This window comes from Elgaria multicarinata, chromosome 3, assembly GCF_023053635.1.
Source record: "Elgaria multicarinata webbii isolate HBS135686 ecotype San Diego chromosome 3, rElgMul1.1.pri, whole genome shotgun sequence".
NCBI classification, from domain to species: Eukaryota; Metazoa; Chordata; class Lepidosauria; order Squamata; family Anguidae; genus Elgaria; species Elgaria multicarinata.
The window spans coordinates 20,523,711-20,550,701 of NC_086173.1; the positions used below are offsets into that span (position 1 = coordinate 20,523,711).

At 42.5% G+C, this 26,991-nt stretch overlaps 1 protein-coding gene across 1 annotated transcript; it reads right to left on the reverse strand.

The window, feature by feature from the left end:
• Positions 1–842: 842 nt before the first annotated feature.
• On the reverse strand, positions 843–21,553 carry LOC134393946 (lysozyme C-1-like). The gene is made up of 5 exons (XM_063118973.1): positions 21,381–21,553; positions 20,377–20,525; positions 13,770–13,848; positions 8,094–8,272; positions 843–925 (listed from the first exon to the last, which is right to left on the reverse strand). The coding sequence occupies exons 1-5, from the start codon at positions 21,551–21,553 to the stop codon at positions 843–845; spliced, it is 663 nt and encodes a 220-aa protein (XP_062975043.1).
• Positions 21,554–26,991: the final 5,438 nt, after the last annotated feature.

A 26,991-nucleotide genomic window follows, 5' to 3' on the forward strand; every position in this document is an offset into this window, starting at 1 on the left:
GTCTCATCCCTTTGCTATGGCATCCTTGGCCAAGCAGCTTATGAAGAGGGTTGGGCGATATCCTGGGGAAAGGGAGGGAGCATCTCTCCCTGCTCACTAGATCCCCTGGTGCAGGGAAACACGGTTGTGCCTAAGTTTTGTTGGAGCCAGTGGAATGGTTTAGTTATGATTAACTTAGAGATGTGGGAGGAAACTGTCTGAGGTGCGGTGTGAAGTTCACCAAACTTTCAGCAGCTGCGCCCTCTGGATGCTCACTTGGTAATCCGCCAGTTGGCCCAGCTTGTGGAGTTCCAGGGTTTCCCTCCCCTAATATCAAAGTGTGCAGCCTCTGAGATATCCTTCAAGGTTTCTTCCACGACACTTTTTTGTCCATTCTTGCCTGAGGATATAGAAAGAAGGGAAATCATCTTCCCCCCATTTTTTAGGGGCATGTCAAGTAATCCAAACATGTCAACAAGGGAAAGGTTCTGGAAATTGGGAAGTTCACCTCAACTTTAGAATGTAAGCAAGTTTTGGAATACAGGTAGCTGGTTCTGCAGTTCTGCAAGCGCATAAACAAAGGAAACGTGAAGAGAGACAACTGTGCAATGAAATTAAGAAAGCACGGTCGCCTAGGCATAGTCCTAAACTCACTCATAGCATGCCCTGAATTTACTCAACACGCTTAGACTGCATGTGCTTTCTGGATTCCATCTGCTGCTAAATGAAATGCTTTAACACATGCTTTGTTTGTTTTTAAAATGGTTGCTGGGCTCAGCAACAGCATGAATGCAGTAGATAAATCAGCAGTGTCAGCTGCTCCCCTCTCCCCCATTTGTAGAGTTTAGAAAACCAAATGTTACTCACCAGGCTCCCATCCCCTTTGGAGTCTGGACAATTTTCTTGGCACACCTGATGTCATCCGTGAGGTCATCATCTTGGAACACTACAAAGACAAGGAATGACACAGGGAGTTGGAGGAACTAATGGAGATCAATGGAAATAACCCACCTTGCTTCCAAATGTTACCATGTGCTGAGGCAATAGTAAATGAACACGAATATACGTTATTATGCGGGTACTTCCTGTTGCAATGGTTGTTACTAGTAAGGTGTGATGAATGACCTTTTCTGAATGAGGTAATTGGATACAAAATTGTTATGGATGTCTCCCGTTACAATGTGAGTGAAGGCAGAAGGAAGAGGCAAGACACCAGTAAGTAGGTAAGCAGTGTGGTGCTATTGTTGCGTTGTGGTTAGAGAGTTGGGCTGGGACTCGTGAGATCCAAGTTCTAGTCCCCACTTTGCTATGAAAGCTCACAGGGTGATTTTGGGCCAGTCACTTCTCTGAATAAGGTAATTTGATCAGATATTGTGATGGGTATCTCCGATCACAACATGAGTGAAGGCAGAAGGAAGAGGCATGACACCAGTAAGTAGGTCAAGGGTGGCCCATCCATACATGCAAACTAGATGGTCATCTATTGCACCAATTGAAGTTGGGGCCCAAATTAATTTTTTCAAATTTGAAAAAATGCAAATAAAGCAACAAAGGTGTCATTTCAATTCCCGTGAGCATATAGAAAGAATATGAAGAAGGCAGTGGAAGTGAGTGAGGGTCTGGCCTCTCTGCCCACCTGCCTGCCTTTGGGAACTGGGCTGAGCCTAAATGTTAAATAACTTGTCAATTCTTACTTATTCCTACTATCATGACAGGTTTTGAATGGTTTTTGAATGATATTATATATGTATAGGCCTTTTTGGCCATATGTTTTATTAATCAATTCTAGAAAAAATGTTTTAGTATTATGTGTTGTCTCATTTGTAATTTTTATTATCATGAACATTTCAGCCCCCTGAAGACAGTCTCAAAACAAAGGACAGAGCAAAAAGAAATGGGTTTCTTGTGAATAAATTTGTTTTTGCAGCTTGAGAAACTATTTCTCTTGTTTGCGACCATGTGTTAAAGATGGCCGTTGCAGGGAAGTCCAGCTCTTTTGGGTCATTATGAATCCCTGCAGCACACCTGATGGACCCCTGCACCATCCCTGAAATTTGGGGACTTGGCTGGCTTTTGTTGTTGTTTTTGTTGCAAATCACGATATGCACAAAATTGTGAGTGCAAATATTTACAGAAATTGTGATTTGCGCAAAACTACGGCCGTAAATAGTGCAATGTGTGCAAAATTGCCAGTGTAAATGGCCTTTGTGCCTGCAATTTTGCACAAGTGCTAATTATGGTCATGATTTTGCACGAATTAAGATTTCTGTAAATAGTGATTCTGGCAGCTCAGTGATGAGCGAGATGGAGTCCCCAACCCATTCACGACAGCCCATTCATGAAATCGGCATCTCTGCTGTCTACAAAAGGATGGCTTTTGAAAGTTCCTGAAATTCCGCCAATGACCAAATGTACAGATTTTGGAAATGACTGCTATTTGTTCTCCTTTGGAATCAGAGCTATGAAACCTTCAGGTTTTTCTATGTAAATGATTTGGAGAAATGTACTACTATGTGGGCTCCTGCAATGTGGCCCCAAAGTGCAGCCCTAACTTCACCATGACATGCCTCCCCAATATCAGAAGCAGAAAGCCTATATATACCAGTTGCTGGGGAACTTGGCCTGGAGGCTGCTGTTGCACTCATGTCCTGCATATGGGTTTCCCATGGGCAGCTGGTTGGCCACTGTGTGAATAGAGTGCTGGACTAAATGGACTTTTGGTCTGATCCCGCATGGCTCCTCTTATGTTCTTATGACGGCGCCACCACATGATACTGTCCAGCAACTTTTCTTTTTCATTCTTGGAAGCTCTACATTCTTTTACTACAGGAGGTATGGTCAGTGGGAAGGTAGAATAAGCCTTTATCTTGAAATGAATAATAAGAAGTCCCTCATTATAAGTTACATAAGACAGAAACACAGCACTCACTTTGACAGGCAATGTGGCAATAGTTACGTGAGGGCTGCTTCCCATCCTTGCACCAATAATAATTGCTGATCGTGAATAACCCGTACACTTTTCGTAGTTTGTTACCCATTGCATGTTTAGTGTTGAAATAACTTGAAAAAAAGGCCGTACAAATCCCTGTCAGGGAAAACAAAATACACAGGATGGGAATTAGGGACAGGTAAATAAGCATACAAAATCTTTGTTCAAAGGAAATTGGCAGCATAATAGCGAAGAGATGGACCTGTGTTTGAGGAACTCCTCAGTTTGAATCGTGATTCTGCCATGAGCTTTGGGAAGCTACTAGGGGATGTCCCGAGGATTCAGATAAATCCAGAATCCAGAACCAGTGGGATGCTTTGGACAAATTTGGGGCATGAGGATTCTCTGAAGTAGGTTGAGTCCAACTCTGAACACATCAGGATTTGGTGGAACAGAGGAATACAGAGTGGTTGATTAAAAAATGGATACATCTTCCCCGCCCAAGCCCTCCATATATGGATGTCTGGCCACTTCATAGAGGGTGTGGTACTAGCCTCTTTAAAGGAGGCATTTATTATTAGGCCATTCCTGAAGAAGCATAACGTGGGCACAAAAAATGTGAAAAACTGTAGGCTGGTTGCCAACATCCACTTCATGGGCAAGATGCTGGCAATCAATTCAAGACACTCTTGGATGAAATTGATTATCTTGATCCATTTCAAGAGGGCTTCAAGCCTTTTTTTTTTAAAGAGAAACTCTCTTGGTCATCCTGTGGGTAGGGATGGGTGAGAATTTTGTGTCAGTTGGTTTCGATAAGAATTTACCTAAATTTGCAAAGTTCTACATCTGTGGGGCAAAAGGAACTAGAGTGTTTTGTTTTTTTTAAGTATGGGGGAGAAACCAAAATGGACAGATTCGTTGTCAGGAAAGAAAGAAATTAAGATGACAACAATTTTAATGTGGGAGAAAGAGAAACTGACAGACTTGCCCATCCCTACCTTTGCTATGAGGCGGACACGTTGATTATCTTGGGCCACTCAGTCACATTGACTATCAAGGCATAGGTCATAAAAGTCCACTGTAGTAGTTGAGCTAACTTTAATGCTTGCTTGCATTAACAATCATTTGTATTTATGAACCAAAGTCTGCTTTGGGGCCTAGAAGTAGGAGTTAAACATTATTTATGGCTTAGAAATGCTAGTGTACAAAGCCACGTTAGGAACGGTAGAAGTGGAACTAGATGGGAAGCATTCATGGGTTTGCCCTGTGTGGAATACAAAAACTGGTAATTTATTTATTTATTTATTTATTTATTACATTTTTATACCGCCCAATAGCCGAAGCTCTCTGGGCGGTTCACAAAAATTAAAACTACAGTAAAACACCCAACAGGTTAAAACACAATTACGAAATACAGTATAAAAAGCGCAACCAGGATAAAACCACACAGCAAAGTTGATATAAAATTAAAATACAGAGTTAAAACAGTAAAATTTAAATTTAAGTTAAAATTAAGTATTAAAATACTGAGTGAATAAAAAGGTCTTCAGCTGGCGACAAAAGCAGTACAGTGTAGGTGCCAGGCGGACCTCTCTGGGGAGCTCGTTCCACAACCGGGGTGCCACAGCGGAGAAAGCCCTCCTCCTAGTAGCCACCTGCCTCACTTCCTTTGGCAGGGGCTCATGGAGAAGGGCCCCTGTAGATGATCTTAAGGTCCGGGTAGGTACATATGGGAGGAGGCATTCCTTCAGATAACCTGGCCCCAAACCGTTTAGGGCTTTAAATGTCAATACCAGCACTTTGAATTGGGCCCGGACCTGGACTGGCAGCCAATGAAGCTGGAAAAGGACTGGCGTGATGTGATCTCACCAGCCAGTCCCTGTTAATAACCTTGCTGCCCTATTTTGTACCAGCTGAAGCTTCCGGACCGTTTTCAAAGGCAGCCCCACGTATAATGTATTGCAGTAATCCAAGCGAGAGGTTATCAGAGCATGGATAACTGAGCATGGTAAGGTTACATTTGGGGGATTTCTTTAGAATCAAGGTAGTAGACAACTCATCAGTACATTATTTGTGAACCGCCCAGAGAGCTTCGGCTATTGGGCGGTATAAAAATGTAATAAAAAAATAATAAAATAAAATAAATAAAATTTAGAAGAGAAATGGCCCAAAAAACTGAGGAAGAGTCTCCAAAAGAATTTGATCAATGCAGAATAACCAATCAGCTAGGAATATGCATGGATTTTAGAATTTTTGAAAAGAAAGTGGGTATAAATCAGACTATCGTGTTAGATAGAGATGCAGTTGAGGCTGGTGGCTCTGATTTCACTGTGGCTGTGAATTGGAACCAGACAGAATTCTAATGGAGATATCTATGCTGATGACCCTATTTCTAGGTAGGGCTCAACACCTTGGATAGCTCATTCCTTAGAGTTCTGGCTGAAGCCTGGGGTGGATTCAAATCCCCCCCCCCCAATCAGTCCCACCAACCTCAACTGCTTTGGCATCTTCTTCCAAAATTGAGGAGACAGCTTAGACAAACACAACAAGCCATGGTATGTCATCCAGACCCCATCTCTCTCTTTCTGTGTGGTGGGGTGTTTTGCCTGTATGTGTTTCTCTGAGCATCATAAATTTGCCAGGCAGGTACTCTTGTTGGACTTTGCAGGAGTAATAAGAGATTAGGTATTCAGTGCTCCAATCACGTTTCTGATCAGGCAAATCTTTCATATTTACATTATTTTCCCCCTGCTGCCCAATAAGGAAATTGTGGCATTAAAATGCCTTTCCAATGGCTAATGCAACATAGCTTGCCTTCCTGCCCCTCGAGTAACAAATGTGTCTCATCTCTGACATTTTCTAGATGAGAAACAGCAATGCCAAGCCATCAGAGATTGATCATTGACATCCTTTAATGATCAGAAAAGAATCCTGGCAAAGCGGTGCCCATTTCCAATTTATAACTTCATTTTCATCTTAGTATTTTTAAAAAGGATACTATAAAGCAATTACCTTCATAACCAAGATAGATAGGCCATCAGATAAAACAACCAGAAATCTCATCCCAAATTATAAAATACAGCAGTCTTTGAAATTCAGTAAATTCTTTAGATATACAAAGACTTTATTCATAGAATCATAGAATCATAGAATAGCAGAGTTGGAAGGGGCCTACAAGGCCATCGAGTCCAACCCCCTGCTCAATGCAGGAATCCACCCTAAAGCATCCCTGACAGATGGTTGTCCAGCTGCCTCTTGAATGCCTCTAGTGTGGGAGAGCCCACAACCTCCCTAGGTAGCTGATTCCACTGTCGCACTGCTCTAACAGTCAGGAAGTTTTTCCTGATGTCCAGCCGGAATCTGGCTTCCTTTAACTTGAGCCCGTTATTCCGTGTCCTGCACTCTGGGAGAATCGAGAAGAGATCCTGGCCCTCCTCTGTGTGACAACCTTTTAAGTATTTGAAGAGTGCTATCATGTCTCCCCTCAATCTTCTCTTCTCCAGGCTAAACATACCCAGTTCTTTCAGTCTCTCTTCATAGGGCTTTGTTTCTAGACCTCTGATCATCCTCGTTGCCCTCTTCTGAACACGCTCCAGCTTGTCTGCGTCCTTCTTGAATTGTGGAGCCCAGAACTGGACGCAATACTCTAGATGAGGCCTAACCAGGGCCGAATAGAGAGGAACCAGTACCTCACGTGATTTGGAAGCTATACTTCTATTAATGCAGCCCAAAATAGCATTTGCCTTTCTTGCAGCCATATCGCACTGTTGGCTCATATTCAGCTTGTGATCTACAACAATTCCAAGATCTTTCTCATTTGTAGTATTGCTGAGCCAAGTGTCCCCCATCTTGTAACTGTGCATTTGGTTTCTATTCCCTAAATGTAGAACTTGGCATTTATCCCTATTAAATTTCATTCTGTTGTTTTCAGCCCAGCACTCCAGCCTATCAAGATCACTTTGAAGTTTGTTTCTGTCTTCCAGGGTATTAGTTATCCCACCCAATTTGGTGTCATCTGCAAATTTGATCAGCGTTCCCTGCACCTCCTCGTCCAAATCATTAATAAAAATGTTGAAGAGCACTGGGCCCAGGACTGAGCCCTGCGGCACCCCACTCGTTGCCTCTCCCCAGTTTGAGAAGGTTCCATTGATAAGTACTCTTTGAGTCCGATTCTGTAGCCAACTGTGGATCCACCTAATAGTTGTTCCATCTAGCCCACTTTTAGCTAGTTTGTTAATCAGAATGTCATGTGGTACTTTGTCAAAAGCTTTGCTGAAGTCAAGATATATGACATCCACAGCATTCCCACAGTCCACAAGGGAGGTTATCCTATCAAAAAATGAGATCAAATTAGTCTGACAGGATTTGTTCCTGACAAATCCATGTTGGCTTCTAGTAATCACTGCATTGATTTCAAGGTGTTTACAGATTGACTTCTTTATAATCTGCTCCAGAATTTTCCCAGGGATGGATGTCAGGCTGACTGGTCTGTAGTTCCCAGGTTCCTCCTTTTTGCCCTTTTTGAAGATAGGGACAACGTTAGCCCTCCTCCAGTCGTCCGGCACCTCACCCGTCTTCCATGACATACAACATTTTTTCTTAGACATATAAAGATTTAGGGGAAGGGAAGAATTGCATCCCTGAACTTATTCAATAAGGAACAAATGAGTACTAAAATGCTTTGCATATATCTTACAGCATGGAAGAAATATATAGAGGAGATGCTGTACAGGCAATAGCAGGAGCTTTGCTCTTAGATCAGCCTCCCTGATGTGTTGCCTAAAGAACCAACCTGGTAAGTTTCATACTGACATTCACTGAGGTCTAAGAAATGTACCTGGCTCAGCTTAGAAGCCTTGTTTAGAAAGCTGCTGAATCTGTTTGAATTTGATGCATGCACAATTTTTATATTTTGTACTGGTATGCCAACACTTTTGTAATCCTAACAAGTCATTTCACTAATACTAAGATAACAAATAGGCAATATCAATCATTAAGATACAATGTCAATTTATGTTTAACATTAACATATATGCCAAAGAAAAAACACACCCCAAAATTCCCAATGCATTGAGGTATTAAGAGACACAGAACCAGTAACCATTTCCCCAAAAAGCGCATAAATCAATGCAGAGAACCTCAAGGACTCTTTTGCACTCTTGTGCACACAAGAGTCAAAACTCACAATTGTTCAGGCTGTAGCCATGGTATCCATCCAGCCCATGCTTTTTGAAAATCTTTGCTAGTTCACATCTGTGAAACACCTTGGCCTCACTTGCTATGATGGCTAGGCTGACAAGGGCAACAGCAAGAGCTTTCATGGCTACTGCTCTCTGGACACTGTATGAGGATCTGTCCAAAGAACTAGAACATTTGTAACCCATCCAAAGAAAAAGAAGTTCTATGTAGGAATATATGACAGATTATCAATTCACAAATCTGTGTCCATAAAGTAGCTGGCAAATACAAGTATACTTCTGATCTGTTTGAATCACACATTGTCCTGTAATAATGGCCTCCCTATTATCTCAAAGTTTGCTTATATCCCTCTGATGTTGGCTCTTAGATTAAATGGCTCAGTTTAATGACCCTAACCTGCAGATTGGAATCAATGATGTAATTGGCTTTTTAATGAGCACAAGCCATTCTTCAGTCCCTTTATGGCAGACATTGCCCAGTGCTAAGCAAATACAGCGACTCTGTTGATTCTCCTTGATCTCTCAGCGGCTTTCGATACCATCGACCATGGTATCCTTCTGGAACGTCTGGCTGAGTTGGGAGTGGGGGGCACTGCATTGCAGTGGTTCCACTCCTACTTGGCAAGTCGGCTCCAGAAGGTGGTGCTTGGGGGACATTGCTCGGCCCCGTGGACTCTCCAGTATGGGGTTCCGCAGGGGTTGGTCTTGTCCCCCATGCTGTTTTGTACTGTACAAAACATGTACATGAAACTGTTGGGTGCGGTCATCCGGAGTTTTGAAGTGCGCTGTCATCAGTACGCTGACGACACGCAGCTCTACTGTTCCTTTTAATCCTCATCAGGTGTGGCTGTGGATGTGCTGAACCGGTGCTTGGCTGCGACAATGGACTGGATGAGGGCTAATAAACTGAAACTCAATCCAGACAAGACTGAGATGCTGCTGGTGGGTGGTTCCTCTGATCGGATGGGGGGGCGTTCAACCGGTTCTGGATGGGATTGCACTCCCCCTGAAGGGGGAGCTACAAAGCTTGGGGGTTCTCCTAGAACCATCTTTGTCACTTGAGGCTCAGGTGGCCTCGGTGGCACGGAGTGTTTTTTATCATACTATCAGGTGGCGCAGCTACGCCCCTATCTGGACAGGGATAACCTAGCATCAGTTGTCCATACAGTTGGTAACTTCCAAATTAGATTACTGCAATGCCCTCTACATGGGGCAGCCTTTGAAGACGGTCCGGAAGCTGCAGCTTGTGCAAAATGCAGCGGCCAGATTGAGAGTTGGAACAGGGAGGTTTGAGCATATAACACCGATTCTGGCCCGCTTGCATCAGCTGGCTGTACGCTTCTGAGCCTCATTCAAGGTGCTGGTTTTAACCTGTAAAGCCCTACATGGCTTGGGACCGCAATACCTGATGGAATGCCTCTCCCGACATGAACCTACCCATACACTGTGCTCAACATCTAAAGTCCTCCTCCGAGTGCCTATTCCGAGGGAAGCTCGGAGGATGGCAACAAGGAGGGCCTTTTCAGTGGTTGCCCCCCAACTGTGGAATGATCTCCCCGATGAGGCTCGCCTGGTGCCAACATTGTTATCTTTTCGGTGCCAGGTCAAGACTTTTCTCTTTTCCCAGGGACTTTAACAGCATTTAACAACATTAAGTTTGTTTTTAATGGACCCCAAAATTGTTGTTTTTAAATGGATACTGTTGTTTTTATACTGTTTTTTTATGTTTCTCAGATTGTTAAATTCTCAGATTGTAACATCTCTTTCTGTTTTTTAAAGAATGCATGAGAAACCAAGATTACTGGAGGGATGCAAATTGACTACCTGAATCCCATACTGCAAAAGCTTATATGATCCAAAGCTTATGTGATCAAAATCAACAGTACTATGGCTACACATCTTAAATCTTAAATCCCCCAAGGCTGAATTTGTACTAATTCAATTCAATTCCTTTTATTACAGTCAACAGACCAATAAAACATATGAAAACACATAATAATTATTTAAAATACACAGAATTAAAACAGATTATGATTGCATGAAGCCTCCTTAAAGTTCTGTGCTAGAAGCAAAAAGAAGTCCTGCCACCATAACTGATCTGGTAAAGATTGCCTGATTAAGAAATTTAGCAATTTGTTCGGTGGTTTGAGCCGGTAAAAGGACCGACGATCGTCCAGGTAATTGTTGCGTGAAAGGATAAGGGCTTTAATTTGTACTATGAAGTCTCAGATTTAGGGCTCAATGAGATGTGTGTAGTTTTATATTTGCACTCTTTTGTTCAACCAAATAACTAAGGCTGGAATTAACTTGGTACAATAAAAGGAGGTGCATTTTTTTAAATTTCCCTTTTATATTTTTAAAAACACAACAAGCTTTTTAACTGGTAACAATAGTTAATGGCATTCACAATAGGCGTGTGCAGACTCACTAGCACTTATCAGCTAACCCTGAATTTCATTGAACTATTTACTTAGAATGCCCTAAGAAAATCGTTCAATGAAATTCTGGGTTAGGTGTGTTTGTGTGTTTATCTGTATTCTATGAATTGCAAGTGATTTCTCGGTTGAGTTTGGTTTCACTCTATCCTTTCTCCTATGATATATATATATATATATATATATATATATATATATATATATCATTTTATTAATAAATAAAAACAATACAAATCCATCCAATCTATAGGACAGACAATATAAAACAGGTTAATGAACCAGTCACGTGCCAGACATTCTGAGAGAAAATCAAAGTCTTGAAGCAAGGGAAGCATTTGGAGATAAAAAACAATCTTACTATCCAGATCTTATAGAACCGAGTAGACCTGTCCATGCATCACCATGAGTATCTGGAGCAGACTGAAATCCATCACTTTCTTGATTGATAAAGTTAATAAATGGTGACCAGTTACATTAAATGTGTCAATATCAGATTGTTTTCTTAGATGTCTAACTTGCTTAGTCAGTTTCTCCAACAATGCCAAGTTCTACATATACCAATTTCTCAAATCAAGTAGCCTGCCACACTTCTAGTTTTTGGCAAAAACTTGTTTAGCAGCTAGCAAAATGAATGAAATTAAATCTTATAGGGCATGTCTAGGTGATATCCCGGGGATCATCCCGGGATCGTCCCTGTGCATCAACATGACACACGGGGATCACTGGAGCAGGGAGGGACGATCCCCCCTTTCCCCAGGATATCACCCAACCCTTTAAACCTTGACTTTTCCCTCAGTCTCAGGATGATCCCGAGACTGCAGGACGTGTGGCTGGCTGTCCTGGTTTCATCCCAGCTCCTTGTGAGTAACCACGAGGAGCCGAGAACTGGGCTTGGGGTGACATATATATATATATATATATATATATATATATATATATATATATATACACATACACACACACACACACACACACACACACACACACCCTTTGCGGTGGAGCACTCCGGCACTCTTTTTCGATTAAAAACAAAAACAAAATAGTGGGCACAATGTCCTCTTCCTCCTGGGATGTTGCGCACAGTGTGTAGACACCATGGGACGATTCCAGAAACAGATAAGTCCTGGATCATCCAACCTCCCTTCCTCTGTGGTGTAGACATGCCCACAGTTAATATTGACTTCATTATACATATTAAGAAGGGCAAGTTCTGGATCAAGACTAATTGATTGAGTCATAATTTTGTAAATTTCATTTTCAATCTTACCCCAAAAGAGTTGGGCGAATGGGCAAGTCCACCAGTAATGGCGGTATATACCAACGGCTCCACACACCCTCCAAAATAGCGGAGATTTACTTTTAGTTGTTCTTGCTAGTTTCACTGGAGTGAAGTGCCATCCGTAAATCACCTTGATTGAACTTTCTCTAGAATGTGCTGTTATGGATGGGCAGCCTTTTTTTTTTTTTTGGCCAGTATTTGTCACTTATTTTATATCCTAGAACTTGCTATTTTTGAACCTCTCATGCTGGGATGTGGACCATAGGATGGACTAAGTTAGCTGGTTTGATCTCCTCTATGACTCTCTCTCTCTCTGTGTAGGGACATTCAAACATAATCCACAATATTGACTTCATCAGCTTTTATCAGCCTGCCATGGGATATCAGCACACACACATGAAGCACATATGTACACATGTAAGACTTCAAGGAGATGGCAGGAGTGAATGAGTTGTCCTATGGCAAAAAAAAAAAAAAAAAAAAAAAGTCATTGCACAAAGGATAACCTGAGTAAATCCAGCCAAATAGCTCACATCAACAAAACAAAGGTGACGTGAAGAGAAAGGAGGGCTGGCACATAAGTATTGCACCAATTGCACCAATTGCACCAATAATTAACATTTAACATAAAGCAAACTCATCTCTTGAGTTGTCACAAGGGAATAGCTTACTGAAGCCAAACTGCTAAACCTTTCTTGCTCCTTTTGGCCACAATGGAAAAAATGGCATTGCGCTACAGCTGACATGACTGTGTAGCCTTAATGACATGGCCTGGATTTGTGGGTTGTGGTTTCTGGAAATGTCCTTCATCTAGGATGTGGTCCCATGGAGAGAGAGATAAATTCTGAGTAGGTTCTGCAGACATGCTCCCACTTTGGTTTCACAGTTGCTGTTGTTACAATAGAACAAGAAGTGGCAGATTCATTGGTGGGGTCCGTGCTGTTGGACAAAATGGTTTTATTGGTAAGTTCAGGACTACCAATGTTATCCTAATTGCACTCCCACTCTGCATTTCATCACAATGAATGAATGAAAGAGTCTTGCTTCTAAACCATTTTATTGAATGTTCAAGGTCAGAAATCAAATCAAGAGTAGCAGAAGATCTTCAATCGAACAGAAAGCATGGGTCTCAGCCCTTTGCTACAGCATCCTTGGCCAAGCAGCTTATGAAGAGGGTTGTCCTTTCTCAGTTTCGTAAACTTTCTCTGGTGTAGGGAAACTCGGTTGTGCCTAAGTTTTGTTAGAACCAGTGGAATGGTTTAGTTATACTTAATTTAGGGGTGTTGGAGGAAACTGTTTGGGGTGGGGTGTGAAGTTCACCAAAGTTTCAGCAGCTCAGCCCTCCAAACGCTCCCTCAGTAATCCGCCAATAGGCCCAGCTTGTGGAGTTCCAGTGTTTCCTCCCCTAATGTCAAAGTTTGCAGCCTCTGAGGTATCCTTCAAGGTTTCTCCCCTGACACTTTTTTCTCCATTCTTGCCTGAAGATAGAGAAAGAAGGAAAATCATCTTTCCCCCCCCCTTTAACCAGGGACATGTCAAGTAATCCAGACATATCAACAAGGGAAACGTTCTAGAAATTGGGAAGTTCACCTCAACTTTAGAATGTAACCAAGTTTTGAAACACAGGTAGCTTGGTTCTGCAGTTCTGCAAGTGCATAAATAAAGGAAATGTGAAGAGAGACAACAGTGCAATGAAATTAAGAAAGCACGGTCGCCTAGGCATAGTCCTAAACTCACACGTAGCAGCCCTGAATTTACTCAACATGCTAAGACTGCATGTGCTTTCTGGATTCCACCTGCTGGTAAATGAAATGCTTTAATACATGCTTTGTTTGTCTTTAAAATGATTGCTGGGCTGAGCAACAAAATGAATAAAGTAGATAAATCAGCAACATCAGTTGCTCTCCCCTCCCCCATTTGTAGAGTTTAGAAAACCAAATGTTACTCACCAGGCTCCCATCCCATTTGGAGCCTGGACAATTTTCTTGGCACACATGATGTCATCATCGAGGTCATCATCAAGGAACACTATGAAGACAAGGAACGACAGAGAGAGTTGTAAGAAGTAATGGAGATTAATGGAAATAACCCACCGTATTTCCAAATATTACTGTGTGTTAAGACAATAGAAAATGGCTCCTTGAACAAGAATGTACCTTATTATGCAGATACTTCCTATTGCAGTGGTTGTTACTAGTAAGGAGTGATGAATGACCTTTTCTGAATGAGGTAATTGGATACGAAATCATTATGGGTGTCTGCCATCGCATTGTGAGTGAAGGCAGAAGGAAGAGGCAAGACACCAGTGCAGGGGTGTGCACGGACCCCCCGATCCGCTTCTCTTCCAGATCCGCAACTTCCGGATCGGGTCTGCTCTGCTCCGCTCCGCCTATAGTCCACTCTGGTTTGCTGCAAAGCTCCGGATCCGGATCAGAGCTCCGCTTTCCCCCCCATAGGCTTGCATTGAAATCCAAAAAACCCTACAACTTTTTTTCTGTTGAAGTTAGAAACCTCAAATTTGGCACCATGACACCTCATGCATGTATACACACACATACCAAGACTCAAGCCAATCCAAGCCTCCCCTGATTTGGGGGGATTTTTTGAAAATCAGACACCCCATTTTCAGACATGGACTGTTCTCCGACATTTTGACAGATAAAAATTTGGAAGCAGGCACATCCACATTCATGGAAAGTTTCAAGCAGATTCCATCAACCCCTGAGTTTTTTGGAGGGGGCTTTAAACTCCAACGCAGCACCCCTAACCCCAATTCAAACAACCCTTTTTTATCTCCGTCAATTTTCATGTTATAAACCTCAAGTTAGGCACCATGACACCTCATGAATGTATACACACGCATGCCAAGACTCAAGCCAATCCAAGCCTCCCCTGATTTTTGGGGATTTTTTGAAAATCGGACACCCCATTTTCAGACATGGACTGTTCTCCGACATTTTGACAGATAAAAACTTGGAAGCAGGCACATCCACATTCATGGCAAGTTTCAAGCAGATTCCATCATCCCCTGATTTTGGGGGGGCTTTAACCTCCAACGCAGCACCCCTAACACCAATTCAAACACCCCTTTCTATATCTCCATCAATTTTCACGTTAGAAACCTCAAGTTAGGCACCATGATACCTCATGCACGTATACACACGCATGCCAAGACAAGTCAATCCAAGCCTCCCCTGATTTTTGGGGAATTTTTGAAAATCGGACACCCCAGGATCTCAGGGATTTAAAGCTGCAGACAGCTCAATGGGGGCATTTCAAAGGAAATCCCAACATGCCATGAATTGGGGAGTAGATAAACCTAAATATGAATCTTCTTCCACACTTGAAAAATTGATTTGGAACTTCAAAAAGTCTAAGTGAGAGCAGGAAGGACTTATCCCCTGAGTCAAAGCAAGACACACACAAACCATCCCTGCAAGGCGGGCAACGGAGGAGGGAGGGAGGGAAGGCAGGCAGGCAATAGACATTTCTGGGGGCACAAGGAAGTGCAGCAAGGATGGCTTGTTTCTTTCTAAGCCAGCAGTAACGCATTGCAAACCAACCCTGCGAGGCGGGCGCAAGGAGTGAGCAAAGGATGGCTTGTTTCTTTCTAAGCCAGCAGTAACGCATTGCAAACCATCCCTGCGAGGCAGTCACAGAGGAGGAGGACAGGCGGGCAGAGAGCCAGGCAGAGATATGCCATAGATCTAGTATGGGGGAGTCAGTCACGGCAGATGCCCCACCACAGCAGCACCCCGGGGGGAAGGCAGGCAGGCAGCAGACATTTCTGGGGGCACAGGGAAGTGAGCCAAGGATAGTTTCAAAGCCAGTAATGCAAACCATTGCTGTGAGGCGGGAGCAGCACAGAGAGATGCCTTTTCTTTTGCATCCCATAACTTGGAGGCTAGGAGGTTAAGAGTAAAGCTTTGTGATCCTTGCTTCAGAGTTGATTGACTGCACTGTGATCACAGACATTATTAAACAACAACAACAATAGTAACGTTAATAATAGCAGTACTGTTTTACTCTGTACAGCACCATGTACATTGATGGTGCTATATAAATAAATAAATAAATAAATAATAATATTAATAGCAATAACAACAACAACAACAACAACAACAACAACAACAACAACAACAAGTTGAACCACAATGAAAGCCTGCCTGACTTCACTGAAGAGGAAAAGCCAGGAGAGCTTGGGCTATGGGGTGTAAATAGAAAATGGAATAAATAAATAAATAAACAAATAAATAAATAAATAAACAAAGGAGGGGTGGAATTAAAAGCAGCAGTGTTGCTGAATAAACAACAAGAAGATTTTTTTAAAAAAAGGCTATGTCTGTCTTTTATCAGTAAGAGGAAAGTGGACGTGCCCAGGGGGAGGGGGATATGCCAATTTTTGACTGGCCCTAAGTAAGTACCAGTCTTAAGAAGCTACCTTTCACTTCAACTCATGATAGGCATTAGTCTCCACTGGTTACTTTTTGGAGGGCTCTGATGACCCTCCAAGGGCAGGACACAGTGTGTGTGCACTGGGCACGTCCACATGCCCTAGGGGACCTCATCCCCTTGCACCACATCTATTCAGTTGTTCACCAAGGTTAGGGTGGGTAGCAGTGCTGTGTTTCCTATTTGTTATTTATTTGCTTAGTATATGATTTCAGGTGGTGTTTGTGCATTTGGTGGGGCTACTGTTTTAAAAAACACTGGGAAAAGTCCGTTCAGACTAAGAAAGAGAAGTTTCCCAGTAGCCCAAGTTACTAGTATCCTGTTTTGCTTATCCCCTCCTCCAACTTTGGGATCAACAACAAAAGTCTCATTAATTTAATTCCCATGAGTGTACAGAAGGAATCTGAACAAAGCTGTTGAAATGAGTGAGGGTCTGGCCGGGGACGGTGGCATGAAGTCAGAGTGCCTGCCTGTCTGCCCATCTGCCTGCCTTTGGGAACTGGGCTTCCCCCAAGTGATGTGAGATAATCTCTTATTTGAATGTTGCTTCCAGTTGTAGGCAGGCAGTTAGAGTCCCACCTCCCACATTGACATCAGCCGCTTATTTTGCCATCAAAAAGTTGTGCCTAAATGTTAAATAACATGCCAATTCTTACTTATTCCTACTATCATGTTTTGCATGTTTTTTTGAAATAGTATTATATATGCATAAGCCTATTTGGCAATATGTTTTATTAAGCAATTCTGTTTTTTGTTTTGTTTTGTTTTTAGTATTATGTGTTGTCTCATTTGTATTTTTTTTTATTATTAATGTTTCAGTGCCCTGAAGACAGCCTCAAAACAAGGGACAGAGCAAAAAGGATTGGGCTTCTTGTGAGTAAATTTGTTTTTGCATCTTGAGAAACTATTTCTCTTGTTCGCGACCGTTGCAAGGAAATTGCAAGGACCGTTGCAAGGAGATGGCCGTTGCAAGGAAATCTGGCCCTTTGGGGTCATTATGGGTCCCTGCAGCACACCTGATGGACCCCTGCACCATCCCTGAAATTTGGGAACTTTGCTGGATTTTTACATTTTTCTTGCAAATCATGATTTGCACAAAATCATGAGTGCAAATATTTACAGAAATTGTGATTTGTGCAAAATCATGCCCGTAAATAGTGCAATGTGTGCAAAATTGCCAGGGTAAATGGCTGTTATGCCTGAAATTTTGCACAACTTGTGCTATTTACAGCCATGATTTTGCACAAATCGAGATGTACTTAAATGGTTATTCTGGCAATTTTGCTCAAATCCCAAATAGTAACATCAAAAAATGGTGAGTTGGTCCGACTCATTGAGCAATCAGCCCCAGCTGATGACAACCCATTGAGCTGTACCGCACAAATGTATTCCTCTGACATCCCTACCATCTATTCTTTCAGCTAGATAGTAAGCCAAATGCTGCAACAGGAAGCATGTCATTCAAGAAATCAGCATCTCTGTTGTCTACAAAGGAATGGCTTTTGAAAGTTCCTGAATTTCCACCGATGACCAAATGTAAATGATTTGGATAAACATACTACTAAATGGGCTCCTGGAATGTGGCCCCAAAGCACAGCCCTAGCTTCACCATGACACGCCTCCCCAATATCAGAGGCAGAAAGCCTATATACACCAGAAGCTGGGGAACATGGCCTGGAGGCTGCTGTTGCACTAATGTCCTGCATATGGGTTTCCCATGGGTAGACAGTTGGCTCTGTTTGAACAGAGTGCTGGACTAGATGGACCTTTGGTCTGATCCCACATGGCTCCTCTTAGGTTCTTGTGATGGTGCTACCACATGATACTGTCCAGCAACTTTTCTTTTTCATTCTTGAAAGCTCTACATTCTTTTACCGCAGGAGGTATGGTCAGTGGGAAGGTAGAATAAACCTTTATCTTGAAATGAATAATAATAAGTCATTATGAGTTGCATAAGGCAGAAATACAGCACTCACTTTGACAGGCAATGCGGCAATAGTTACGTGAGGGCTGCTTCCCATCATTGCACCAAAAATAATTGCTAATCGTGAATAACCCATACACTTTACGTAGTTTGTTGCCCAATGGATGGTTAGTGTTGAAGTTACTTGAAAAAAAGGCCATGCAAATCCCTGGCAGGGAAAACAAAAGACACAGGATGAGGATTAGAGACGGATGAAAAAACATACAACATCTTTAAAGGAGGCAGTTATTATTAGGCTAATCCTGAAGAAGCTTAAGATGGACACACAAAAATGTGAATAACTGCAGCCTCGTTGCCAACATCCCCTTCATATGCAAGATGCTTGAGTGGGTGGCTGTCAGGGCTGTCAGTCAATTCAAGACACTCTTGAATGAAACTGATTATCTTGATTCATTTCAAGAGGGCTTCAAGTCTGGTTTTTTTTAGGGGAAACTCTCTTCATCACCCTGTGGGTAGGGATGGGTGAGAATTTTGTGTCAGTTGGTTTTGATAACACTTTACCAAAATTGGCAAAGTTCTACATCTGTGGGGCAAAAGGAAATTGAATATATATATATATATATAGAGAGAGAGAGAGAGAGAGAGAGAGAGAGAGAGAGAGAGAGAGAGAGAGAGAGAGAGAGAGGCAATAAGCAGATTCATCCCAGGGCTTTGATTGCTTTCACAAAGATCTTCATATTCAGGAGAGAAAGAACTTGTGATCCCAGTAATTTTAATGTGGGAGAAAGCGAATAGTACTGACTAGTCCATCACTAACTGTGGGATCACCTTTGCTGAGAGGGGGACTCAGGGAGTGTAACCATGTTGATTGTCTTGGTCCACTCAGCCACTTGGATGTACATCATTGACCATTAAGGAAAAGGTCCACTGTAGTAGCATAGCTAAGCTTAATGCTTGCTAGCATTGTATTAATGAACCAACGTCTGTTTTGGGGCCTAGAAGTAGAAAACCTGTCTCAAGTGAAATGGTATTTATGGCTTAGAAATGCTAGCGCACCAAGTCATATTAAGAGTGGTACAAGAGCAACTAGATGTGAAGGAAATATGGGTTTTGCCCTGTGTGGAAAGACATAGACAGTAACAGAAAGAAATGGTAAGGTACAGATAAAGACATTTGGGGAAGTTCTTTAGAATCAAGGGAGTAGACAACTCATCAGTATATAATTCAAAAGAGAAATGGCCCAAAGAATGGAGGGAGCGTCTCCAAAAGAGTTTGTTCAATGCAGAATAACCAACCAGTTAGGATTTTAGAATATTTGGCAAAGGAAGAGGATATAAAACAGAATCTCACTTTAGTTATGGGTGCAGTACAAGCTGGTAGTTCTGATTCCAGTGTGGCTGTGAATTGGTTCCAGGCTTCAGCCAGAATCAGGCAGAACTCTAATGGAGCTATCCATGGTGATGAACCTATTTTTGAACAGGGCTCAACATCTTGGATAGCTCATTTAGAGTTCTGGCTGAAGCCCGGGGTGGATTCAATGCCCCCTCCCCAAATCAGACCCACCAACCTCAACTGCTTTGGCATCTTCTCCCAGAATTGAGGAGGCAGCCTAGATAAACACAACAAGCCATGGTATGTCATCCAGACCCCATCTCTCTCTGTGTGTGTGGTGGGGTGTTTTGCCTGTATGTGTTTCTCTGAGCCTCATATATAAAGGAGATACTGTACGTGCAACAGCGGGAGCTTTGGTCTTGGATCAGCCTCCCTGATGTGTTGCCTGAAGAATCAACCTGGTAAGTTTCATATTGACGTTCACTGAGGTCTCACAAATGTACCTTTCTCTGCTTAGAAGCCTTGTTTAGAAAGCTGCTGAATGTTTTGTCTATTTGAATTGATGCATGAACAATTGTTATATTTAATACTGTTATGCTGATTCTTTTGTAATCCTAAACCATTTCACTAATACTAACATAACATTTGAATTCATTACAAAACAGGCAATATCAATAATTAAGATACAATATCAATTTATATTCATCATCAATATATACCCACCAAAAAATACACCCAAAATTTTTCCAATGCATTGAGACACAGAACCAATAGCCAATTTCCCTAAAAGCACATCAATCAATGCAGAGAACCGGAAAAAAGCTGCACACACAAGTGTCAGAACTTACAGTCACCCAGGCTGTAGCCACGGAATCTATCCAGCCCATGACTTTTGAAAATCTTCGCTAGTTCACATCTGTGAAACAACTTGGCCTCACTTGCCATGATGGCTAGGCTGACGAGGGCAACAGCAAAGGCTTTCATCGCTCTCTGGACACTGTATGAGGATTTGTCCAAAGATCTAGAACATTTGTAACCCATCGAATGCAACAGAAGTTCCATGTAGGAATATATGACAGATTATCAATTAACAAATCTCTGGAGTCCGCAATTATCTGCAGGACAATGCACATTTATGTCATTTCCATGGCCCATAAAATAGCTGGCAAATACAAGCATAATTCAGTTCTGTTGAAGCTCACATAGTCCTGTAATAATGGCTTCCCTCTTATCTCAAAGTTTGCTTCTATCCCTCTGATGTCAGCTCTTAGATTAAATGGCTTGGATTATTGAGCTTAATCTGCAGATTGGGATCAATGATGGAATTGCCTTTTTTATGAGCACAAACCATTCTTTAGTCCCCTCATGGCAGACATTGTCCATTGCTAAGCAAATATAGCTATGGGAGAAGATTGTAACATCTCTTTCTGATTTTTAAGAATGCAAGAAAAACTGAGATTACTACCTGGATCCCATGCTGCAAAAGATTATATGATCCAAAGCTTACGTGATCAAAATCAACAGTACTATAGATACACATCTTCAATCCCCCAAGGCTGAATTTATACTATGAAGTCTCAGGTTTAGGGCTCAACCAGATGTGTACAGTTTTATATTTGCACTCATTTGCTGGAATGGTGAGTTTGGGGAAAAATGAGGCAGACACAAAATTGGGATTTAAACAGGGCCAGGTTTATTAATAGATCTGCAGAAAGGGAAATCCTAAATCTTCTTTAATCTGGCCTCATGCCATTGTTTTATTGGGCGAGACATTCATGGCCTGAGAGTGGTACCTCAACATTCACTAACTCCCAGGCTTCCTCTTTTGGGGTAGGGAGACCTTCTGTGTCACCTTCCCTCGTGCCGCAAGGCTTCAAGTGGATGAGAAAGGCTGGCCTCAAAGGTAACCCTTATCTCTGCCTGCTGGGCCACAAGACTGCCTGCTGGGCCACAAGACTGGGCCTGCTGGGCTGCTGGCCCAGCAGGCCCAGCAGGCCCAGCACGCAGCTGGGGAGCCTCAGGCATTACCCGTCACTGCAACAGTGCCTCTGAATGCTCACCAACCCTAAGCTGCTCAAAATCATAGAATCATAGAATAGCAGAGTTGGAAGGGGTCTACAAGGCCATCGAGTCCAACCCCCTGCTCAATGCAGGAATCCACCCTAAAGCATCCCTGACAGATGGTTGTCCAGCTGCCTTTTGAATGCCTCTAGTGTGGGAGAGCCCACAACCTCCCTAGGTAACTGATTCCACCGTCACACTGCTCTAACAGTCAGGAAGTTTTTCCTGATGTCCAGCTGGAATCTGGCTTCAGGTCGATAGTTGGACAGAGATAGCATATGAAGAGTAGGTTTCTTGAGAATAGGAGAGACTGTAGCATGTTTAAAAGCAGAAGGAAATGAACCAGAGGACAGAGAAAAATTAATAATATGAAGCAAGGAAGGGAGGATAGCAGGGATAAGATTAATAAAGACGCGAGAAGGAATCAGATCACGAGAACAAGTGGAAGGCTTCGAAGAGCGCAGTATTGTAGACAGTTCATCAGCTGTTCAATGCAGAGAAATTTGCAGGAGGAACTGACAGATGAGGAACAGGAACTGGAAGAGGAGCAGAGCTGGCCAGATCAGAGCGAATAGTTTGGATTTTAGCATTGAAAAAAGAGGCAAAGTTATTAGCAGACAGAGAGGCAGGGAGAGATGGTGGATTAGGTATGTTTAGCTTGAGCAAGTGAAGACTTGGGTGGGTTGGCAGCATGATAGCACTCTTCAGAGGCATCACAGAGAAGAGGGTAAAAATGTGTTCTTGCCTTTGATGTCAATGGGGTGGTGAATCCACTCTGGGTTTCATAGAATCATAGAATCATAGAATAGCAGAGTTGGAAGGGGCCTACAAGTCCATCGAGTCCAACCCCCTGCTCAATGCAGGAATCCACCCTAAAGCATCCCTGACAGATGGTTGTCCAGCTGCCTCTTGAATGCCTCTAGTGTGGGAGAGCCCACAACCTCCCTAGGTAACTGATTCCACCGTCGCACTGCTCTAACAGTTAGGAAGTTTTTCCTGATGTCCAGCCGGAATCTGGCTTCCTTTAACTTGAGCCCGTTATTCCGTGTCCTGCACTCTGGGAGGATCGAGAAGAGATCCTGGCCCTCCTCTGTTTGACAACCTTTTAAGTATTTGAAGAGTGCTATCATGTCTCCCCTCAATCTTCTCTTCTCCAGGCTAAACATGCCCAGTTCTTTCAGTCTCTCTTCATAGGGCTTTGTTTCTAGACCTCTGATCATCCTGGTTGCCCTCTTCTGAACACGCTCCAGCTTTTCCGCATCCTTCTTGAATTGTGGAGCCCAGAACTGGACACAATACTCTAGATGAGGCCTAACCAGGGCCGAATAGAGAGGAACCAGTACCTCACGTGATTTGGAAGCTATACTTCTATTAATGCAGCCCCAAATAGCATTTGCCTTTCTTGCAGCCATATCACACTGTTGGTTCATATTCAGCTTGTGATCTACAACAATTCCAAGATCTTTCTCGTTTGTAGTATTGCTGAGCCAAGTGTCCCCCATCTTGTAACTGTGCCTTTGGTTTCTATTCCCTAAATGTAGAACTTGGCATTTATCCCTATTAAATTTCATTCTGTTGTTTTCAGCCCAGCATTCCAGCCTATCAAGATCACTTTGAAGTTTGTTTCTGTCTTCCAGGGTATTAGCTATCCCACCCAATTTGGTGTCATCTGCAAATTTGATCAGCGTTCCCTGCACCTCCTCGTCCAAATCTATATAAATAAAAATGAAAAAGACCGTTCGTTACTGTCGTTATATCTCCGAAAGTTCTTCACCGATTGCTTTGAAATTTTGACACAGCGTTGCGTTCGAATACGCGAGCGTTGTTATGTAACTATGTTCTATATGGGGGTCAAAGGTTTGTCTTAAAATCAAAGAAATAGGCCTCCTCAAAACCAGTCCTGCTGATCATTGTGACATCACCAACCAGTAGGCCAATCCACTGCCTCTGCCTTCTCTCCTATTTGCATATTCTCTCGCAATTGGCTGAGTGAATATAGATGTCACACCTGTGACAGTTACACGTTCTGAAGAAAGGTAACTGCCAGGAGTTTCCAGTAACCTCCTCACCGTAAAAACATGCTTTTATATCTCCGAAAGTTCTTCACCGATTGCTTTGAAATTTTGACACAGGGTTGCGTTTGAATACGTGAGCGTTGTTATGTAACTATGTTCTCTATGGGGCCAAAGGTTTGTCTTAAAATCGAAGAAATAGGCCATCCTCAAAACCAGTCCTGCTGATCATTGTGACATCACCAACCAGTAGGCCAATCTGCTGCCTCTGCCTCCTCTCCTATTTGCATGTTCTCTCTTATTTGCTCTTATAGGTCATTGTGACATCGCCAACCAGTAGACCAATCCACTGCCTCTGCCTTCTCTCCTATTTGCATGTTCTCTCCTATTTGCTCTTATAAGTCATTGTGACATCGCCAACCAGTAGGCCAATCCACTGCCTCTGCCTTCTCTCCTATTTGCGTGTTCTCTCCTATTTGCTCTTATAAGTCATTGTGATATCGCCAACCAGTAGGCCAATCCACTGCCTCTGCCTCCTCTCCTATTTGCATATTCTAACTCCCCCTCCCCCTACTTACCATCTATATAAATAAAAATGTAAATGTCCGTTCGAAACAGACGTTATATCTCCGAAAGTTCTTCACTGATTGCTTTGAAATTTTGACACAACGTTGCATTCGAATATGCGAGCGTTGTTATGTAACTATGTTCTATATGGGGTCAAAGGTTTGTCTTAAAATCGAAGAAACAGGCCTCCTCAAAACCAGTCCTGCTGATCATTGTGACATCGCCATCCAGTAGGCCAATCCGCTGCCTCTGCCTCCTCTCCTATTTGCATGTTTTCTCACAATTGGCTGAGTGAATATAGATGTCACACCTGTGACAGTTACACGTTCTGAAGAAAGGTAACTGCCAGGAGTTTCCACTAACCCTCTCACTGTAAAAACATCCTTTTAAAAAAACCAAACAATCTGCTTTACTTCATCCAAATAATGCCTCGCAGAAGATCACACTTAGGTCGTTGTACTCGCGGAGTAGAAGCACTGCGACGAGAAATTGCAAATCAGACTGAGGAAGAACGGGCATCAGCAAACGAGAAAAAAAGAAAAAGAATGCCTCAAATACATGCCAAGGAACTAGTCAAGCAACGTTCAGCCAGACTTGAGGATGCACGGTTGCGAGCACGGCAATCGCGTTCTACAGCTTCAGATCTGCTTTGTTCTCAACAGAATGAACGTGACAGGCTGAGAGTGGCTGAAAGACGTCAACGAGAAACAGCACATCAGCGTCAAACATGACTCCGTGGTAAACAATCACATGATTACAATCGCTTTGCATTCCGGAACAACCCAGCTGATGATTATAGTTTGAGGCGGCATGTTCTCATCGGCACTGTGACTGAAGTGTGTCCTTATTGCAAGGCTCTTAAATTTAAATTGTATACTTTTTAATGTTTACTATTTTTAAATGTTGTAAACCGCCCAGAGAGCTTCGGCTGTGGGGCGGTATATAAATGTAAATAAATAAATAAATAAATAAATAAATAATGGAGAAACAAAAGGAATGTGTTGTGCTGCTGGAAAAATTAAACTGCCTCAACTTCGAGAACCACCAGAGCCATTACAAACTTTGCTTGCCGGATATACCGCAGAATCAAAGCATTTCCTATCTAACATCAGGAAATACAACTCATGCTTCCAAATGATGTCGTTCGGTGCAGAAATCATCACAGCTCCATTTATGCCAACTTTCAAAGTCAAAGGACAAATTTATCATAAAGCCGGCTCCTTCCTTCTGTTTCAAGATAGTCAACATAAATTCCTACAAATGTATTTCATTGGTGATGGCAATGATGAATTGAATGCACGCTGCGGAATTTATACCGGCATAAAAAGGTCCATTGTTTCAAAACTGCAACAGCTACTTCACGAAAAAAACAATTTATACATTTGTTCAAAACAGCAATTGACAAAGGTGAAGATGTCCTCATTCCTCGCATTCCTATGATTCCAACAGATATGCCATTTCAATTTAAGAGATTGCAATTCCCAATTCGATTGGCATTTGCAATCACCATCAACAAAGCTCAGGGCCAATCTTTAGAATTGTGCGGTTTAGATCTAGACACAGATTGCTTCTCACATGGACAATTATATGTTGCGTGTTCTAGAGTCGGCAAACCAGACAATCTCTATATCTACACAGACAATGGAACAACTAAAAATATTGTATATCCACAAGCATTGTGAAATTAAACATATTAGAAACATCCGCTTTGTCTTTTCTTTCTTTGCAATTTAACCAGACTGAGCCACAGCAACGCGTGGCAGGGTACAGCTAGTCATTAATAAAAATGTTGAAGAGCACTGGGCCCAGGACTGAGCCCTGCGGCACCCCACTCATTGCCTCTCCCCAGTTTGAGAAGGTTCCATTGATAAGTACTCTTTGAGTCCGATTCTGTAGCCAACTGTGAATCCACCTAATAGTTGTTCCATCTAGCCCACTTTTAGCTAGTTTGTTAATCAGAATGTCATGTGGTACTTTGTCAAAAGCTTTGCTGAAGTCAAGATATATGACGTCCACAGCATTCCCACAGTCCACAAGGGAGGTTATCCTATCAAAAAATGAGATCAAATTAGTCTGACAGGATTTGCTCCTGACAAATCCATGTTGGCTTCTAGTAATCACTGCATTGATTTCAAGGTGTTTACAGATTGACTTCTTTATAATCTGCTCCAGAATTTTCCCAGGGATGGATGTCAGACTGACTGGTCTGTAGTTCCCAGGTTCCTCCTTTTTGCCCTTTTTGAAGATAGGGACAACGTTAGCCCTCCTCCAGTCGTCCGGCACCTCACCCGTCTTCCATGATTTTGCAAAGATAATAGACAAAGGTTCTGAGAGTTCTTCTGCTAGCTCCTTCATCACTCTAGCATGCAGTTCATCGGGCCCTGGAGATTTAAACTCATTCAAGGAAATTAGGTGTTCTTTGACCATTTGTTTATCAATCTCAAACTGCAATCCTGCCCCCTCAACTTCTGCTTCACTTTTTCCAGGAGGGTCATAGACCTGCTTTTGGGAGAAGACCGAGGCAAAGTAGGAATTGAGCACTTCAGCCTTTTGTTTGTCGTCTGTTATCAATTTGCCATCCTCATTAAGCAGTTGAACCACAATTTCTTTCTTCTGTCTTTTACTACTCACGTATCTGAAGAAAGCCTTTTTATTGCTTTTAGCATCCCTCGCTAATCTCAGCTCATTCACAGCTTTAGCCTTCCTGACGCTATTTCGGCACTTCTGCGCCACTTGCCTGTACTCTTCTTTTGTAGCCTGGCCTTCCTTCCACTTCCTATATGTATCTCTTTTTGTTTTCAGGTCATCTCTAAGCTTTTTGTG